At 54.7% G+C, this 19,870-nt stretch overlaps 1 protein-coding gene across 3 annotated transcripts in view; it reads right to left on the bottom strand.

Annotated features, from left to right (window-relative positions):
• Positions 1-511: 511 nt before the first annotated feature.
• Positions 512-19,870, bottom strand: part of CNTN2 (contactin 2) — a 32,000-nt gene continuing 12,641 nt past the window's right edge. The window contains exons 3-24 of one of the 3 annotated variants that reach the window (XR_003427947.1): positions 19,058-19,202; positions 18,800-18,975; positions 18,543-18,638; positions 17,953-18,162; positions 17,581-17,680; positions 16,260-16,435; positions 15,723-15,859; positions 15,152-15,281; positions 13,627-13,777; positions 13,378-13,505; positions 12,649-12,824; positions 12,005-12,125; positions 11,343-11,501; positions 10,712-10,861; positions 8,511-8,581; positions 7,960-8,194; positions 7,504-7,616; positions 6,213-6,399; positions 5,759-5,871; positions 5,108-5,276; positions 4,434-4,701; positions 512-2,159 (exon numbers count right to left, since the gene is read on the bottom strand). Coding sequence is in view for 2 of the 3 variants with exons in the window: in XM_027082735.1 (XP_026938536.1) it covers positions 4,592-4,701; positions 5,108-5,276; positions 5,759-5,871; positions 6,213-6,399; positions 7,504-7,616; positions 7,960-8,194; positions 8,511-8,581; positions 10,712-10,861; positions 11,343-11,501; positions 12,005-12,125; positions 12,649-12,824; positions 13,378-13,505; positions 13,627-13,777; positions 15,152-15,281; positions 15,723-15,859; positions 16,260-16,435; positions 17,581-17,680; positions 17,953-18,162; positions 18,543-18,638; positions 18,800-18,975; positions 19,058-19,202 (3,053 nt within the window). In the remaining variant the exon portion in view is untranslated. Of the gene's footprint in view, positions 4,702-5,107; positions 5,277-5,758; positions 5,872-6,212; positions 6,400-7,503; positions 7,617-7,959; positions 8,195-8,510; positions 8,582-10,711; positions 10,862-11,342; positions 11,502-12,004; positions 12,126-12,648; positions 12,825-13,377; positions 13,506-13,626; positions 13,778-15,151; positions 15,282-15,722; positions 15,860-16,259; positions 16,436-17,580; positions 17,681-17,952; positions 18,163-18,542; positions 18,639-18,799; positions 18,976-19,057; positions 19,203-19,870 lie in introns of all 3 variants that reach the window. The other 2 variants (XM_027082735.1, XM_027082736.1) reach the window with 2 other exon arrangements.

Genomic DNA, 19,870 nt, shown 5'->3' with positions numbered 1-19,870 from the left:
CCCCGCTTTTTGAAAGTTCACTTTCCACCACTTTGGTTTTAGGAGAAACCTACGTTAGTACCTGTTTTCGCTAACTGAAAAGAAATCTGAAGGATTTTCACTGTTTCAAAAAAAAGGTAATTGCTTCTTTGCTTTACACCATTTCAGCTTAAGAAAGATTTCATAGGAACACTCTACTTTTGAGGAGCGGGAGAAACCTGTACCTCAAATGTCTTAAAAATCAGGGAAGCTTGAGCAGTACCATCAGATGAGCACTGTTTACTGCCCATCCTGTTAGGTAAAGCCAGCCAGCCTAGGAGAATGCCTGCTCTGCTGAGGCCTGCCTTAAAGTTGCTTGGCCTAATTTTTCTCCCCTCCCAGGACTGAATGAAGCAATATGTTGTGACTTCCTTAGCGGTGACTGTGTGAAGGCTGAAGGTGTTGGGTAAAAGCCTAGGGTTAGAGAACAGGACAAGGAGATACTCTTTAGTCTGAGGATAAAAACACGCACAGCTGGTGCCAGCTGCCTCAGCAGGTTGAGAAACCGTCTTTATTTAAGAACTGCCTGCTACCAGAGTCAATAAATAACTACCATTATAAGAAGTGTAAGAGAGACAGACAGTAGGTCAGTGGGAGCGGGTCCATTTTAACAAAAACTGAGCTAAGTCAGTGGTCCAGTGAAGCCCCAACCCTTGCCCAACTGTGAGCTTTTCTAAGCTATGCAGGCCCTGGAGGGGGTGGGTCAGTTGGAGTCTGGGGGCCAAAGCAGGGTGCACCCCATCTGAGGGCATGAGGCTTCCTAGGGCTCTGGGGAAAGCTATCAGACCCATTTTTTTTTTCCTCTCCAGTTTCCCTTTATTGTCCTGCCTTCCCAAAGCCTATGACCATAAATACAGCTACCAAGCACCTCTTTCCATGGAGCTCTTTGAAGTTCCTTAAAAGTGCCCATCTAATCCCTCATGCCACTCCAGGAGCCTCTGTGGCAACCTTGCTCATCTCCAGGATGAAGCCCAGGTTAGGTCTGAGCCAGGGAAATAGCTGCACCTGTGCCTCAAACCCAGGTTTGAGGATACTGTTTATCCCTCCGATACAGAGGAGCCCAGTAGGCTGTTATATTCTGAGATCAGGAAGCACACAGACCTCTAGCTGGAGAAGAGATGAAGGGAGTGAAACATTCTAGAGCCAGCTCGGGCTCTTGCCCAGAGTAGACTAGCCTGGCTCCTGCGACTGCCAAGAGGCAGCAGTATATGCTGGGAAAAGAATGCCTGGGGTGAGCCTTGCCCCGTAAATGACTGTGACTGCAGTCACTCCCCCCTGCATGCTGCAGGGGCCCCAGCGGGCAGGAGCTCCAAGACTCTTCCTGTGCTGAGCACCTTCTGATTCCAAGAATCCCAGCCCTGACGGACACTTGCAGCGTCCCCTCCAGTCTTCACCTACCCTAGACCCCAAGACAAACAGCTGTCAAAATTTCTCAGAGGTCCCTACAAAAGGAAGAAGCCCCTCAATTACTCAGTCCAGGGTCTCCTTGAAGATGTTTTTTCTGATGGCTCTCCTGTCATTTTATCAAAAAGAGCCCCCCCACCCCGTGGCCCTCCTGTTCCCTAGGACCACCTGTATCATTTGATTCCCTGGATGAAAGTAGGTAACCCAATCGCGCTGGGCCCTGAGACTCCACCTGAAGAGAGCTGCCCTCCCCCCAAGGGTGAGGTATACATCTGGGCTGTTGGAGCAACCAGGGCTGAGCAGCCAGGGCTGGGGCAAAGGGTGCTATAGGCTGAGCCCCAATGTACGCAGAACGGAGACTCTCCCGAGCCCTGAAGCGCTGCCTGTCCCTAGTCCTCAGGCACTTGCTGGCCACTGAGCTGTAGGGTGAAGTACTGGTTTGTGGCTGTTTCCCCTTGGTTGCCTGTCTGGGGCTTGGCGTGTGAGAGGGGAGAGATCCAGGATCGAGTCGTTACCACAGCAGGAGCGAGCCTCAGCGCGTGCGGGCAGCGAAGGCGACAGTCAGGCCTCTTGGGCAGGAAGGGACTCTGAGAAGCCGTCTGATCTCTTCTTCTGCCTCCACACCAGCTCCTGGGCAGCCACGTCACCAACAGGCTGTTCCCCTTCACGTGCCTGCGTGTCCTCAAGCCACCTGCTGTCTTATTCAGTCTTAACCAGCACTCTGCCTGAGTCTTGGCCTGCAGGAACATCCGTTTTAGTCCAGCTCTGTGTCCCCCAAACAAGTTCTTCCTGCACGGGGCTTACGTTTTCCTGAGGCTGAGTTCTCCTAGTTAGAAAAACCCTTCCTGGGTTTCCCAGAGGGTCTGTGTGCCTCCACAGAACTAAGACTCTCAGTCGTTCTCTCTTGCCTCAAGCAAGCTTAGGGGCTGCAGCCGCCAGCTGCACAGGTGAGTCCCTGTGGCAGTCCAGGTCAGCCCTCTCGGCCCAGCATCTAGACACCTGTCCCTTTGCTGCTCCTCCCGCAGCCGAGGCAGTGAGGAAAGAATCGGCTAAACCCTGGAAGGAGGTTTTCTACTTTCAGCATCCCCTTTCTGATAGAGCTGGGTACAGGCCAGATCACAGCCATGGGGGACCAGGGTGGATGCTAGGACAAGTTTGGGTCCCTGCAGTGGAAGAATGGTCACTCAGCTGAGCCCCCAGCACCTCGCATGGGGGTGAAGGGTGGGAGCAGGTGAGGAGGTTTTGATTGGAGGGCTCCAAGGAGGCAGTCCTGGGCCAGGGGCAGGCTGGTAGGTTCAGTGGTGGCAGGGAGAAGGCATGTGAGCTTACATTTTTAAAAAATTGTAGTGGGTAAACACCAACATAAACCTGCCCAGGAAAATAGAGCAGGACTTGAAAAATTTAAAAACCATAACAAAATAGAGCTCTAACTGTAAACTACAGAAACCAGGCTCAGGGGGCCTGTGCCCTACAAGATGTCCCGCTGCTCCTATATGTGAAGGGCCACCTGTCACAACATAGGCTTTGGAGTTTCCTGGTTGTGCCACCACTGCTGCCTGGATTTGGGGAATCCCTGCCCTTGCTTTGGCCTCTTTTCTTGGAGCAAGGGCAAGGGGAGCAGGGGGCTTCAAGCCAGCACTGCATATTGAGGTCCCAGCAGAAGCTAGGCTCAGAAGGCAAAGAAAGACTGGGGTCTCCTGTAGTCTGCATGCGCCTTGGGTTGGGACCCAGCCATGCCGAGCACCCCACCATCACCCACCTGCACCTCTTGAAGAAGAATTTTCATAGCCCAGTGCCCTTCTTAACCACCTTCTTAACCAGGTCATAGCCATTCAGCACTGCCTCCTTCCTCTGGGTAGACAAAGAGCCTGGGACAGGAAGGTTGGAGAAGAGTGCTATCCCAGCCCCATCATTGACAGGCTGTGTGACCTGAGGAAGGCCCTGCCCCTTCCAACTCTGTTACCTCATCTGTAGAGTGGTGGCTTGGGCCCAGTGAGGTCTATAGCCTCTTCCAGCTCTGACGTGCTGTGACTGGTAATACACCCAGAGCGCAAGCTAAGATGTCCCATTTATTTACCCCTTCGTCTTCTGGGGGAATGCAAAAGAGCATCCGAGGCAGCCTGGGGGGCGGGTCGCCATGTGGCCCAGGGCGTTCCTGCGAGCAGGTAGGGCCGCATTTATCCTTTGCCCTTCTCAGAAGACTCCTGACTCCAGACACACAGAATTACAGCTGCATTTTGCTGGAGGAGGACGGTGGAGGCACTCCTGCCTCCTACTCAAACCCGCGAGGGACCGTGCAGGCTGGGGCTTGGTGCGGTGGGGGACCTGCCCAAGACAAGCCCTTTAGTCACCCAGCCACCTGTAGTGGCTTCTGTCACTCTGGGGTGACAGGGTTGGGTTGGCAGTATTGGCTAAGAGGGCAACGTCACCTTGATTGTGACTGTGCCGCAGGCCAAGTCTGGTGCCCCTTTCCACCAGGAGTCTCAGCTTCTCAACCCCTCTTAGCTCCCACCCAGCAGTCGGGAGCGTCGCCCCCCGGAGCTGCAGGGGCTCAGGCTCCCGGCCTCAGACACCAGAGCACTGGTTCTCAGCCATCAAGGTAGGTGGCAGGGGCCTCCAGGGAGTTATCCAGGACAATGTCAGGGTCCAGCCGTGCTGTCCTTTAAGAGGAGAAAGGAGGAGAGTCCCTGGTCCCCAGGTTTGGCCCTCTCCTTAGACTGAGAGATGCTGCTGTTTAAGCTTTGTCCCGTTCCTGTCCGGTGTTCCCGGGCTTAGGACTCCGCTCTCTGGAGCAGAGTCCATATGCAGTCCCAGAGTGCTATCTCCGCTGATGCGCAGATGCCTGTTTAAACCCCCTTCTTCCTGTAGGCCTGCCTTCCATCCAGGCACCCTAGAGGGCCCAGGCATAGGGTTCAGTATTATCATGGAAGTTACTGTCTAGTGCCTCTTGCTTTAAAGAAAAAAATTCCTCGCATGGGTTCTATCCTGTGGCAGAATATGAAATATCCTACCTCCTACGAAAAGGGCACTGCTTAAAGTAGGTATTTAAAACCAGTCATTCTCAGGCACAGTGTTGGGCCACCTTGGCATTGGGAAGGGGCTGGGGCCAGCTGGCTCTGTCCATCGGAGGTGGGTGTCCAGCTGTGGCAGAGAGGGAGGGGTGCCGAGATCAGAGCTCCAGGTAGCCTATGAGGATCAGTGTCGCCACGGAGTGACAAAGGACGGTGCCAGGATGTGGGACTGGACAGACTGCTGAGTTCTCCACCATCATGCTTGTGCCTGAAACCAGCAGGCGGAAATGGGCTGAGTGAGCTGGGCCTGGGACCTGCACATCCCTGTCCCACCCTCAGGACAGAATCCAGACCTTTCCTAAGGAGATTCACGGAGGGCTGGCTTCAGGACGGGGAGGTGTTCTCAAGCCCTCCTTCTGCAGTGTTTTGTAGGACCTTTGCTCTTGTTCCCGTGAAAGGAGTGCACTTACCTCAGCCCTCAGGGATGTTTGGGAGTGGGAAGGAGGGGGCAGCAAGGGCAGTTCCAGGGCTACTTTGCACTTGGTTCCTGCCTGCCTGCTTTTTTCCCCCTTGGGGACTGGCTGGGTTGGGGTCTGGCTTGGGTGGGAATGATTCCTGCATCAGGCATCTGGATGGACCCTGATACTCCTGGGGGATAAGGGGAGAGACAGCACCTCCATTCCTCACGATGTGGACTTCTGCCGGGACCCCGTCCCCCCCTGGCCCTGTGGTCCGAATCTGCACCAGGGCATGGCCAATGTCTTCAGGAACCGCAATTTCTATCCAATTCTTGCTGGTGAGGTGGAGCGTGGGAGTCGGGTGTAAGTCGTTCTGGTACAGCATCTGTGGGAAGGGGGTTAGCCAGGCAAGAGTTTCCTTACACCAGGACTGATTCTCCTCTTCCCTAGCCCCAGGAATGGGAGGAGCCCATATGGTTCTGGGCCCTCGAGGTCCTGCCTCCTCACCCCTCCCGTTTCCTGTTGACCAGGTCCAGGCTCTTGAACAAGCTCCCCACTGGGACGAGAAAAGCTTGCAAGCAGCTGAACTGGTTCTGCAGACTCCTTAGACCAGAAGGACCCAGACTTCACCCAGTCCATTGCTGCCCCCTTGAACCCTGTCTTTCCGCAGTCATACCATTTTCTTCTAGTCGCTACTACCTGCTCCCTGAAGAACTGCTCATGGATTTCACGCCTCTCACAATCCCAAACTCTCTGCTTACATCTAACTCAGATCCTTCTGGCTAGAAACTGCAGCTCCCTTGTGTTTGCCAGAAATACAAGTGAGCTCTTCCTCAGCGTTCAATGCCTGGGTGATCCCTTCCTTACCTTATAGCCTGTGACTGCAGACTCATTTCGGAGCGGGACCACAGGGTCCCACTTAATACTAAGACTGGAGCTCGAGAAAGTCCAGGAGATGTTGCCAGGGGGTCGCCGTGGAGCTGCCAGAGGAGGGAGAGAGTTGGGGAGACTTCCCAATGTTTCCCCACCACTCACCCCCTTGCTTTTAGCCAGCCTTTTTCTAGATGTCTTCCTAAAGCAGTTGGACCCAGAACATTCTGTCACCGCTGCCTGAGAAACACACTCCAACAAAGTTTGGAGAAAAGGGAGGCAATTCAGAGGCCATGAATTCCATTCCCTCGTTATTATTAGACGTGCTGCCTCGTTTCTGTCCTGCCCAGGGCTTGTGGGCTGGAGCATTTGTCTTTCGGGGAAAGAGTGATCCTAGAGGCACCGCCTCCAAAATATACCGCCCAACCCCCACCCAGGCTGACGGACTCACGGGGCTTCACGGTCGTGGCATTGGCGGAAGGGCTGGCAGGCCCAGTGCCGGCCCGGTTGTAGGCCCGCACAGTCACGTGGTACTTGGTGTTGTAGTGTAGGCCGGTGACTAGGGCACTGGTGTCTAGCCCTGCTGTCCTCACTCGGTCAGCAGCTGCTTCTTTGTCCCCGGCTTTCCAGTAGCGGATCTGAAGGGGGCAGGGGTACCCTAGGGTCAGCAGTCAAACCCAGGACCTCGGGGCTACCCTGACCCTGGCTCTGGACACCTGCATCCTGCTCCTTGCTGGTGCTTGTAACTCAGTCTCGGGTCTCAGAACCTAGACACTAGATCATGAGCTCCAAGGAAGCAGGGACAAGTTGGTGTAAGTGGCTGCTCCCTTCTTGGTGCCCAGCAGAGTGCCCAGTCCAACGAGAGAGCTTAATACGTGGGCTGAACGAGGGAGCGGGGGTGTGGGCACTGACTCAACCTAGCGATGGCCTGCTGAAACCAACCCCATTTAATTAATTCAAGGAATCCCGTGGGGACTCTGTTAAAGGCTATGAAACGCACATTGTACTTGCAAAGTAGTCCCCCAGCCCTCACTCCAGCAAGCTTATGAGGGCTGCGGAGTAAATGCAAACCCATTGTCATAGACCTCGTAACACCAAGGCCTTCTAGATATTCTTCCAAATCAATGGCAGAGTTTGCAGCTATCTCCTCAGTGGGGCTCGCCTAACCCATTGTGCTAAAGCCCAGAGCTGACTCTCCTGAATGGAACTGACAACATCACTAGTATGATGATTCTCCCTTAGACAATGACATTTCCTGCTTGCCCTTCTTTCCCTTCCTCTCGCTTTCTCACTCTCCATCCACCCCCGCATGTACCCCAGTGTGGAGTCACCAGTGGGCCCAAGTCTTGGGTCAGAAACTGCTGGGCCCAGAGTTCCTCAGGGACAGGATGAGCGGCTGGTACATAGAGGAGGCCATGCTGTTCTCTGCAGCCCTGAGGATGCCAGGCTAACTGGGCTCTGGCATGAAACGGGCAGGCTACGCCCCTTCCAGGACGTACTCCACCTCCCCTGGGCTCCCACAGCGTCCAGTGCCGGCTCGAGCCAAGCAGTAACTTCAAGGCTGTCCACAGGCATCAGCTAGAGGGGCTTAGCTGAGGTTGCGTCCATGGTGCTGCATAGACTGCGTGCTGTGTGCCTGGTTAGTGAATGAGTGATTCCAGGAGGAGGACTAGCAAGCCATGAGGTGCCCCCGCGCCTTGACCCCCCGACCCCTTCCTCTCCCAGCCCAGGTCAGTGCTCACCTCATACCCCAGGAGGATACCATTCATGTCCTGCCGCACCGGTTCCCAGGTCACGTTCATCTCTGAGGATGAGACCCCTTTGGCCCAGACCTTGGTAGGGGCCACCCTGGGTTCTGAAGACCGACACAGAATGGGTTTGGGTTCCCGGGCACTCCCTGTACCCTACAGAGCAGCTGCCAGCTGGGACTGCCCCCTCTTAGGATTTTATGGAGCCCAGGGTGCAGGGTGCAGAGCATCCCCCGGGGCCCACTTCTCTTTCCAGAGAGCCTCCCTCCTCTAGGCCTGAGGGGAGACGAGGTAGCAAGGGCTAGGAAGGAAGCCAGTGGCTTAGAAGCCAGGTGTCCTCTCCACCCCACCTGCGGAACCTAGCAGGGGTGTGAGGAGCGCTCCCGCACCCTACACCCCGTGGACACGCTGCTGGGGTGGGGATGCCGCATGGGCCCCGGGGTGGCCCACCTTCCTCAGCCGAGTACACAATCGCAGTGAGGCTCTCAGGCCCAACCCCGCGGTGGTTGTAGCTGCGGATCTTGACCTCAAAGGGGGTGTAAGGCCGGACGCTCTCGTTGCTGTAGACGAAGTACTGGGCATCGGCGCCGGGCACCCGCGCGGTCTGCCAGCTAGTGCTGCCCTGCCTGCGGAAGGACAGCAGGTAGCCGAAGCCGTCTCCGTTCTGGTACTCCCGGGACATGGGCTGAGGGGCAAGAGCGTGGCATGGGCGAGGGGCCGCGGCTGCGTTTTCCTGCCCGTCCTCCAGCCCCACCCAGCCTTCACCAAGAGGGGTGGCCCCAGGGCTGCGGTGGTTCCATCCTGCAGTGGGTACCAGGGGAGGGGAGGGACCTTGTCTGCTCTGGAGTCAGGACCGTGCAGTGGCTCTGTCTGGGTCCTCTCTGCATGCTGCTCAACTCCTGAGACGAGTCCCACCAGGTGCGGGTGGGGGTGAGGGTGGGGTAGAACTTGTCCCCCCAGAGAACTGGAGGCATAGCCCTGCCTCTGTCCTTGCAGCTTACCGTCCAGTTGACAATGAGCTCTCCAGGGGCTCCACCGCCTCCTCTGAGACCTGAGGGTGCCACCGAGGGGGCTGTCAGGGCCAAGGGACACAGACAGTTAATGGGCAGTGAGGGAACAAAAGCTCTGAGTCTGAGACCAAAAAGCATCCTAGGACAAGGACACCCTTCCAGTGGACCCTGGCTACACGCCAATAAAATGGACAACCTAGAAGAAATGGACAAATTCTTAGAAAAGTACAATCTCCCAAGACTGAACCGGAACCAGGGAGAAATAGAAACTATGAACAGATCAATTACCAGTACTGAAATTGAATCAGTAATTTAAAAACTCCCAACAAACAAAAGTCCAGGACCAGATGGCTTCACAGGTAAGTTCTACCAAACATTTAGAGAAGAGTTAACACCTATCCTTCTGAAACTATTCCAATGGGACCTGGTTTTGTCTTTCAAGAGTCCCTCTGGACGTGGGCTTTGGAGTCAAGCAGACCTGAGATCAGATTCCACCTCTGCCACTTACTAGCTGAGTTTCTCTGGACGAGTTACTTAACCTCTCTGAGCCTCTGATTCCCCTGTCTGTAAGATAAGGATAATAATGTTTCTCTCAAAGGCTGTAAGAAGAATAAAATTAAACAAGACAGTGGCTAGCATATACATATAGTATACACTCCATAAATGATCATTATCTTGATCCCTCTTGTTGGTTTAAACTAAGTAGCAGAGACCAACTCTAATTTGCTTTAAATTAAGGGGAATAAATAATTCAGAACTGCAGTTAATCCAAAAAACATTTCTTTTGGGTTACAGGTTGTTTTATTATTTTATTTTTTTATTTTCATGGCAGACTTAATTTCCTACTTGTCTCTAGTATTCAAAAGGCTGATATTAAAACAAGAATGTATTTAATTAGATCGTGAAGCTTGGCAGGGGGTAACTTGGCTGAGGGTTAAAATATTTCTGTAGATGATCCAGCAACTGGACACTTATCACTTCGTTCTGATGATACTTTAGGGCCTTCTCATTTGCAAAGGGCACTTAAACACATTACCCATTTGATCCTGTGAGGTAGGCATTAATATTACCCTTTTCAGAGTGGAAAGATTGAGGCCCAGAGCAGTTAAGTGACTTGCCTGAAGTCACACAGCTAATAAATGTCACAGTTTGAATTTGAACTCAGCTCTTCTGATTTGAAATCTCGTCATCTTTCTTCTGCATCATAGCTGTCTTTGTGCTCAACTCCTGGATACTACAGTGAAGGAGACCACTCCTCACCCTTTGACTGTCCAAGAAGTTCAATCAAAGAAAGTGCTCCTTCTGGAATTCTTTACTCAGGAGAGGTACAAGTAAAAAATATTGAATGATTCCAGAAAGAGCCTGGAGAGTCAGCATGGGGCACACAGGAAACCATGTTTATGGACACAAAAAGGCAGACCCTCATTACACATTCAGTGGGGCAGGCCTGGGTGGGTATGGAGGGGAGGCAGGTCCTGATTCCATGCTGCTGGTCTCAGGATCCCAGGGCTCTCATTCTGGGCCTTCCCCTTCACCTCTTCCCTTCCTTCCCCACTCAGGTTCTGACACCTACCTGCCTTTCAGGGAGGGTTGTGGGCAGATTGTCCATTCTTCCTGCTCCCAAAGAAACCATCTAAAGAAGGACTTAGAGCACCAGCTGCTTACTTAGTGCCCTGCACAACACACACACACACACACACACACACACACACACACACACACACACACACACACACACACACACACACACACCTTCCTCATTAACTGATTCCTGCAGCTCGTGCACTTCCAGGGAGGATATCTGCCCATCACCCCATGGTCCTGGGTTCAAGTCCAGGCTCTGCCAGTGTGACCCTTCCTTCACATGGAATGGTTTTTCCATTTTTTTAAAAATTAAACTCTTTACTTTGAGACAATTGTAGATTCACATGCAGTTGTAAGGTTGGCCTGTTTTTTAAATGAGTGGTTTGGACTGGATGGCTTCCAGCCCTGACAGGCTGTGGCCCAAGGCACAGTACGTTGTGCAGTGTTGCGGCCTTGCTCTGACTTGTGTTTCTTTCTCATCTGTTTTGTTAGAGTCCGAAGCCTGGTGAGCAGGGTTGGAACTCCATGTAATTGCTGCTTGCTTGGGGCTCCCTTTAAGGAGGGCTAGGGTCTGTGCCCTGACATTACTTCTCACCCAGGGCTCTGACCTGCTTCCTTGGTCCGGATGTTGCTGGAGGGCCCACTGGGCTCCCCAGTGCCCAGGATGTTGCTGGCTAAGACCCGGAACTCATAATCCATCCAGGGCGTGAGGCCCAGCACCTGGGCGGTCTCGGCGTTGCCCTCGATGTTGGCGGGATCTGCAAGGCACCAGGGAGTCAGTGTTCTGCACTTCATTTACTGATCTAGATGGAAAGGGCAGGGACTGGGTATGAATCACTTTTTTATACCCAGCTCTCACGGTGGTACCCGCTATATTAACAGTTCAATACCTTTTTCAGGAATGATTGGGAAACTCGTAGACCTCCCTGCCTTGGAGCCTTTGTAAGATGTTGTGTGCATCCCACACCCCCACGAATGTTTTCATTGCCCCATTAATAGTCCTGCCAGTGCTTCAAGGGTGCAGACTGAGTGCCTCCCTCTCCAACCCTCTCCCCATTCTTCTGCCGCCTGTGTGACCATCTTCCCTAATGGCCTGGGAGCTCCCTGCAGGCAGGGGGTCTACACTTGTCCCTCTTCGAAGCTCCAGGCTCAGCCTTGGCCTCTGACCCCCAGCACCCCCCCTCGCCCCCCTACAGCCAGGCCTAATCAGTACTGACCTGGGTGGGGCCTCACACTTACTGGTCCGAACCTGCTTCCACTTCCCTGCAGGTAGAGTACGAGCTTGCAGGGTGTACTTGGCAATGGGGCTGTGGTTGTCAAAGCCACGGCTCCAACTGAGCTGGACAGTGGTGTCACCGATGTCTCTCACAACCACGCCTCCTGGGGGACCTGGCGGACCTGCACCAAGAGGTCAGAGCAACAAATTTGAGCCAACCTCCTTCAGGCTCGCTTGGGCTGGTGCAGTACCAAGAGGGAGCAGCAGAGGGCGCAGGAAACATACACCGGGTTGAGAGGGCAAGGAATGGGGGCAGTAGTGAGTGGCAGATGGGGTGTTTTGAGGAGGAAGGATGTGTCCAAGGCTGGAGGGGTCACAGAGGCTCTCTCACAGAGATGTGTATAGATTTCCCAGCATGAGGCTTTGAAACTTCTGGCCTCAGCAAGTTCTCCAGTCTTGGGATGTGGTGGAGTGGATTTTTTTACAATTTTAGCTTTGGAGAAAGAATATTTTATTCATTTAGGACCTGTGAAGAACCACGGGATGAGTTCAGCTCAACAGACTTGTTAGGAGCCCTTCCCACGGCTTTCAGGGAGAGGTGGGAGTTAGTTAGGGAGCGAAGGTCAGAATAGCCCAGCTGGCCTCTGAGGGTGTCACGGTGGGGGTGGGGTGGGAAACCCATCACCTCGGACCAGGACTGTGGCCTCCTTAGATGCACTGTCCACCACCGTCTGGGCCATGCATGTGTACTTCCCACCGTGGCGCAGCTGGGCGTTCAGGATGGTCAGATCCCCAACCGTCTCCTTCTGCACACGGGGGACAGGAAGCGGGGCGGGTCAGAGGAAGCAGCCCTGGCTAGTGCATGAGTCAGGGGACAGGAGGCGGGGCTCAGAGTCCCCTGCTCTGTTACTTCCCCAGACCCCTTGCACCTCGCTCTTCCTCTCTGTTCCGTGGGAGGGATCAGCTAGTCTCTACTTGGTACCACTGGAGATTAAACGACATTTTTTTTACAGAAGACAGTCAGTGATGGTTCAAGTTAATGATATCATCTGCGCTGGGGGGCAGGATAACAAGAGTAGGGGAGTGAGTCTTGCTCGGTGTGTGAAATTCCAGGTTTGACCCTAACCCTCTTCTAAATGCATAGACGTCGGGTGGAATCCAGGGAACTGCCCGTCTAAGGGAGGGTGCTTACGAACCCAGGGATGAGCTTGCCATCATGGCATTCCTGGGGGAAAGGGGAAAAGCTTTGGGGGTGTTGATGGCTCTCGTGGGTCCCCTGTCTGCCCAGAAGGAGAGAAGAGCCCTGGGTTCTCTGGCCTCAGGCCTTACCACACTGGCCCTTCGGTAGTGACCCCCAGGCTTGTCGAAATCGATGGGGAAGTCATCCAGGGTCCAGATGAAGGTGAGGTCCATGGTGGGGTCATGGGAGGCGTGGCACTGCAGGGTCAGGTTATCTCCCAAGTTGATGTCGGCACTGGAGGGGGCTAGAGTGATCTTGGTTGCATCTACCAAGACAAAGGGCCCCTGAGTGGAAGGGGAGGAAGTAGGCCCAGGCAGGGGCGGCAGGGCAGGGAGAGAGGCTCTGTCTTGAGCCCCAGGAAAGAGAACAGGCAGCATGGCCAACAGCATCCTGACCTCCCAGCAGCCCCGCGAGTGCGTGGGAGGGAGGCAGGAGCATATCCCGGATGGCGGTGTTTGGGGGCAGTCCCAAGAGAAACCGAATCCTGGGGTAGCCTCAAAACCATACTAGGGGCTTCCCTGGTGGCACAGTGGTTGAGAGTCCGCCTGCCGATGCAGGGGACACGGGTTCGTGCCCCGGTCCGGGAAGATCCCACATGCCACGGAGTGGCTAGGCCCGTGAGCCACGGCTGCTGAGCCTGCTCGTCCGGAGCCTGTGCTCCGCAACGGGAGAGGCCACAACAGTGAGAGGCCCGTGTACCACAAAACAAACAAACAAACAAACTAGGAGGAACATGGGAACACAAGAGCCCAATGGCGAGGAGGGACGGCACCCCATGGTGGCTGAGTCACCAACCTCAGCCAAACCATGGTCCTTACCTCGCACAGACAGGATGCCCGTGCTGTTGGCTTTGCCCATGAAATTCTCAGCAAAGCAGGTATATTTGCCTTCATCTGACCGACTGATGTTTCTTATGATCAAGGTGCCATCCGGAGTTACAGTCACTCTGCGGCAAGGACAGAGCAGATCTGGCCAACCCAGTGACACACTGTAGTCACGGGAAGGGGACTCACCTCCAGGGAGAGAGAGGGTGAGCAGGAATTGCTCAGGTGGGGTGGGGCTGGTACCTGCTGCTGTTGACCAAAATCTCAGTGCCTTTGCTCCAGAGCACCACGGCCTTCGGAGCTGCCCTGGGCTGACAGGGGATAACGATCTCTCCCCCTCGGGCTGCGGGGATCAGACGCCTTACAGGATTCAGCCTAAAGTCAGGGGCAAGTGCTGGAAGGAAGGGGGAGCGCCCCACAGTCACGCAGGGAATCGAACCAGCACTCGTTGCCCTGGCGTCAGATGTCACCTGGCTACATGTTAAACATTTTATGTTCCCTCTGTGGCCAATCCACGAGTGACCCCCTAGCAGCACCACTTCCAAAATAGCCAGGATCCAGCCCCTTCTCATCACCCCCACTGCCACCAGATCTCTGCTGGTTGGCCTTCCTGATTTTGCATTTTCTTTCTACAATCTCTTCTCCACCCAGCTGCCAGGAATATCATTTTAAAAACACAAAACAGACACTCAGAATGAAGTCCAATGCCTCCCAAGGGCTCACAAAGGAGTCCCTACCTCTCAGATCACATCTTGCTCCATTCCTTCCCTCACTTATTGTGCTCTATCACCTGGGCCATTTTTTTCCTCTTCTTTTTTTGGTTCCGTGAAGATGACATGATTTTTCCTGCCTCAGGACCTTTGCACTTACTATACATTTCGCTTGGAAAGCCCCCAGATCTTCACATGGTTGGTTCACATCCCAAATGCAACTTCTTCAGAGAGGTCTTCCCTGACCATCCCCTCTAACTGGCCCACCTTACCCACAGCACTCTGCGGGATTTTCTTTACTGTATTTTTTATGGCTGTCTGAAATTATCTTATTTAATTGTTTGATTTTGTGTTTATTTGCCCCCCTCTCTCCACTGGATTGTAAGATACTTGAAGGCAGAGACCTTATTTTTCGTGTTCACTTCTTAGGAGGTGTTGAAGAAATATTGGTTGAATGAATGAATGAGTCTTAGTTAAGCCTCACTACAACTGGATGAGGTAGGTACCGTTCTGTCCATTTTACAGATGAGGAAACAGACTACAAGCTTAAGTCACACATCTAAGGATACTGGACTAGCTGACATTTACTGGGCACCTGTTATGTGATGGGCAGGTTCCTTATGCTTTAGCTCTATCATCTCCTTTCATCCCCACAGCAGCTGGATGAGGGCTGGGCTATTATTGCCCACATTTTATTATTCAAGAAACTGAAACACAAAGAGATTAATAACTTGCCGAAGGTCACACAGGCAAAGGGGCTGCATTAAACCCAAATCTAGCTGATTTGGCTTTCAGTGACTTTTGCCACTTTTTTTTCATGGCGGCAGACATTTCCTTTTCCACGTCAGACGCGGGTCAAGCCAGAGACCCTGTCCTCTGGGAGCTCCATCTAGTGTCTCATCTCCTGTCTTAAATCCCTGAGTTCTACTCAGAAGCTGTTGGAAAACTAAGGAAAACTGCCAGGTGAGCATGTGCATTTAGAAATGCTGCAACTCACAACCCCTAACGCCCCCCACCTGGGTGTCCCCGGGGATGTCCTCTCTCCCTGGGCCCCTTACCTTGCACGGCCAGCTCGGCACTGGCGTAGATGGTGCCGTGCTTGTTCTCCGCCACACACTGGTACATGCCTGAGTCCTCCAGGCTCAGCTTGGAGAATCGCAAGTCTCCGGCCAGCACTTCTACCCGGGCCTGTGCAGAAGATCAGGACCACTGGGTGGGGGCTTATGGGGTGGATGCAGTGGAGACTGGGCTGCCTGGAGGGGGCGCCTGTATGCCCAGTCCTATCCAGGGCCACCTGGAATCCCAGGACGCACAGATTCCCCTGGCCTCCCCACACGTCTGCACCCGGAAGCCAGAAGGGCAGGTGACACACTCAGGACCACATAGTGCTTTTGTGGCTGAGTTGGGCCTGAACTCAGGTCCCTGGACCCTCCAGACTCTATCCAGTTGACCAGCCTGAGGCCATGTGACTCTGGGATGGAGAGAAGCACCTAGAACTACGCTGTGGAACCCTAATTGGCCCAGAAAGGTTGCCAGTGTGCGGAAGGGGAGGAGATCTGGAGGGTGAGGGAACCAGGTGAGCAGAGGAAGGTGTGCTGGGTGTGTGGAAGGAAGCCCCAGGTCTCCTACCTGGGAGGTCAGAGGATCCCCATCCCGAAGCCAGCGCACTGTGGGCCGGGGCTTGCCGGCGGCTGCGCATTCCCAGTGCAGGTTTGAACCGATGTCAGCCTCCATGTCTGAGATCACCTTGAGCCACTCGGGCTGAGCTGCGGGGAGCAAGGGAGAGCAAGGCTGGGGAGGGGCTGGGGAGGAGCTGGGAGGAGCTCCGCGAATTAACTGGACTGGATTTGCAGGGCTGCAGCTCCTGCGCCAGACAGCAGAGGGCGCCAGCCGCATTCCGGGGTGGGGAGAAGCAGGTTCAAGACAACTGGCACTGCCAGTAACTCTTTTAGCGACTTAAGTCATTCTAATGCTTTCCATGTGCTTTCTGCAACCTTGACTGAAGCTCTGAGCTGACCACAGCACCAGCCTCGTCTGGTCCCATACCCAGTGCACCCCGTGGGCAGGAAAGTTTCAGCAAGGGGCTGCCTAATCTCCTCCCTGACTCCTGGGTCGGCTTCCTCAAGGACAGGGGAAGGCAGGCGGCGAGGGTGTCCGGCTCTGTACCCTGCACGATGATGCGGCCCTGGACGGTGTCGCGGCCCTTGGAGTTCTCCGCCTCACACTCGTAGGTGCCTTCGTCCTCAAAGCCTACGCTGGGGATCTGCAGGGTGGGCTCGGCTGTGGCCCACTGTGGGGACAAGGAGCCATCCACTTTGCGCCACTTGATCCTGGGGACGGGGCTGGCAGGGGAGACAAAGCCAGAGGGGGTGGGCTGAGCTAGGCAGACTTCCTTGTGCCTGCAACTCCTCCCCCAATCCAGGTCCCCCTGAGATGCTGGGCAGGTGGGGACGACGGGGAGGAGGGCCGGGAAGAGACAGAGGGAGAGCAGCCAGGAGAGGAGGAGGGGCCTCTCCCAGGGAGGCTCAGAGCACAGGTGGTCTGTTCCCTGAAGCTGACTTGCCCTCCCTGCCTGACCCCACCCTGCCCTGGCCTCTTCTGGGCCTGCCCTCCTCAGCAGCGGCCTGCAACCTGGTTCTTTATGGGTCCCCTTCCTCCTCTCCCAAACAGGGCCTTGCCTCTACTTTTCAAAGGGGATTAAGTTGTTAGTAATCTGTGTACTAAAATGGACTGAGGTATCGGTGAGTCTTACAAGGTAACGCATTACCCTTCATGTGTTTTAAATATGGATTTTCTGGAAGCCCAATAGCTTTCCACAAAGCAGGGGGCATCTTGGGTAACCACAGGAGATATGTGAGGGAGGAGGGGACCCATGCACAAATCACATTCTTTCATTCATTCTACAAACATTTATTGAGTACCTGCTATTTGCTTAGCCCTGTTCCAGTGAGTCCTTTTTCTGAGAGAGTAAGAGTTCTATTATACATTTTCTATTTTAAGAGATAACTGTTAGCATCCATGGAATACTTACTAAATACCAGATGCTATTCTAAGCACTGTATATATATTAGTTCATTCAATCCTCATAACAACCCCATGAGGTAGGTACTATTATTATCACCATGTACAAATAGGGAAACTGAGGCACAGAGAGGTTAAGTGGTTTACCCAAGGTCTCCCAGCCAGCAAGTGACAGAGCTAGTAGTTGAACGAGGCAGGCTGGGTTGGGGTCCACGCACCGTGCTACCTGCCCCCAGCCTGGGGTGTTGTATAAGCTGCCTGAGCCTATCATGCACGTTGCTGGGAAGATGTCTCCCCCAGAGAGTTAGTGCTCAGCGAGTGGCGGTTGCTACCCACTGTGGGTCCGGCACTCTGCTAGACCCTGCGAAGGCACCGAGATGACTGAGAGCCGGCCCTGCTTGCCTTCTCCCTGAGGGGCTCTGAGAGGCTGTGCCCTGGCCTGTCTCCTCCCTCCCCCACCACTCACTTCCCGAAGGCGAAGCACTCCAGGGTGACCTGCTGCCCCACCAGCGCATAGGTCTCTGCTGGGAACCGGGCCTTGATGCTGGGGGCAAAGAGCCTGGTGTCTGGGGAGAGAGGGTTCACACATCAGATCCAGATCAGGTGCTCCTGTGCTTAGGATCTCAGCACAACTCAGAGCCCACACTTTCTTGCCTCCCTTTCCCCTTGGGGGCATGCAGCAAGGGTCTGAGGCCATGTAGCAGGAAGACCCTGGGGTCCAGCCCCAGACCCTGTGCCCTTTGAGCTGCTCTTCACAACTTCAAAGGGAAGACCCCCTTTCCCAACGCCCCTTGACCCCTTCAGCTCCCTCCTCCTCGCCTTGCCCGCTGACCCTGACCTTCCGCAGCCAGGTTGAGCTGAGCAAACTTGCTGAAGACGCTCTTGGTGGAGAAATCCATGTGGCTTGTGGCCAGGCAGGAGTAGTTGCCCAAGTCTGAGGCATTGGTCCGGGCAATGTACAGGTTCCCTGTGGTCTGGGACACGAAGTGACGCCCATCCGTAGGGATGAAGTTGGGGAACTCGTTGAGGAGCCAGCGGTAGGACAAACCTAGGAATGGGGAGTTTGAGGAAACCGGGGGTGCTGGGCTAATGGAGCAACTCTGGGTAGGACCTCAACGCGCTGCTGGGGATCCGTAGACCCTGTCCTGAGAGCCCCTGTGCTCTGAACTGGGGCTGAGGGGAGACCTAGAGGGAAGATGCGACTTTATCTCTGCCCTCAGCGAGTGCTGTCTGCTGGGGAAACAGCCCCTGCCCTTGGGGACCTCCCAGTCTGATGGGGGGTGGGGCACAGAATCATTTAGAGTTGGGCACCCCGGGATCAGTGCTTCCAAGGGTCACTCACCACCTCTTATTCCATCCCTCTTCTGTTGAGCGGCCAGAAGCCCCTCCTGTGCCCTCTGTCTAACATGGCCCAGGGGCCTGACTCACCTGGGTAGTGGGCGGGTGGGTTACAGGGCAACATCACACCCCAGCCTTCGTGGGTTTTCACTGGGTCTCGCTCCTCCTTGGAGAATTCCTGCAGGACTGGAGGTGGAGACCCTGTGCTCAGGCGCTGTCCTCCAAGCCTGCGGGACCCTCCCTCCCCAGCTCAGGCTCCATGGGGAAGTAGTCACCCGCCCTTCTGGACACTTTTTCCAGCCCTGTCTTCTCTACCCCAAAGCGTCCCGGCACCCTGTGGGGCTCACAGCCAAAGCGGAGGACAGCCTCCCTGCTGACGACGGTGCCCACTGGGTTGGAGGCCAGGCACTGGTAGACGCCGGCGTCCTGGGCTTTGGTGGGGTTCATGATGACCAGGTTGCCCCCGACCAGCTGGTGGCGGGAGCCTGGCTCCAGCTTCATCTCGGTGCCATTCATCTTCCACCTGCAGTGGGGGCGGAGAGGGGCTGATGTGACGAAAAATTGCCCACTGCCAGGGCCTCCCAGCACCACTGCGAGGGTCTCACCTGTAGGTGGCCGGAGGGCTGGCCCGGGCACGGCATGCCAGTGTCACCTTTTCCTCGGTGGACTCCTCTGGGAATAGCAGACCGAGGGGCTGGTCTTCAAAGACAGGCCCAAAGGTGGCCGGGGATCCCCAGGCTGAGCTCCAAGCTGCAGATGGGGGACACCACCAGAGGTCTCAGGGCCTAGGGGTCAGCTGGAGCCTGGCCTCCAGGGCAGCGCTGTCCAATAGAACTTTTGGCAGTGATGGAAAGGTTCCATTTTCTGCCCTGTCCAGTACAGTAGCTATTTGCCATTAGCCACTGTGCCCCTGAAATATGGCTAGTGCAGCTGAGGAACCAGATTTTAAATTTTATTTGATTATAATTAATTAAAATTTGAATTTCAATAGGTTGGGCAGACCCCATCTAGTCACTTAGTTCAGTCAGTCACCCCTCCTATACTCAGATATTGAGTACCTGCTGTATACTTAGCACTGGGCGAGGCCCTGTGTAGCAAAATGAGTAAGACACAGTCCCTCTTCCTCAAGGAGCTTGCGACCCAGGGAGGAAGACAGAAAACTGACAGTAGGTGAGAGCCATAATAGTGGTTTAGGTTCAAGAGCAGGGACCCTCGGAGTGGAAGCAGTCAGTGGACTCATGGAAGAGCTGACCTGCAGGGTGTGAGATGGGCCTTGAGAGATGCATGGAAGCCACTGGCTAAAAAGGGGGAGAGAGGAGGTGTGGCCCTGGAGCCTAGTGTTCCTTCTGGGGAGGGCGTCCTGAGAGAACGTGCTCTGGCCCTGGGCCTCTATTAGCTGTTACAGGACCCTTCTAAGC

This window comes from Aethalodelphis obliquidens, unplaced genomic scaffold (genome assembly GCF_003676395.1).
Source record: "Aethalodelphis obliquidens isolate GAN/ISIS:26980383/991018 unplaced genomic scaffold, ASM367639v1 scaffold48, whole genome shotgun sequence".
In the NCBI taxonomy this organism is placed as follows: domain Eukaryota; kingdom Metazoa; phylum Chordata; class Mammalia; order Artiodactyla; family Delphinidae; genus Aethalodelphis; species Aethalodelphis obliquidens.
The sequence above is the reverse complement of the archived record's forward strand: the minus strand, read 5'-3'. Positions and strand labels throughout refer to the sequence as shown.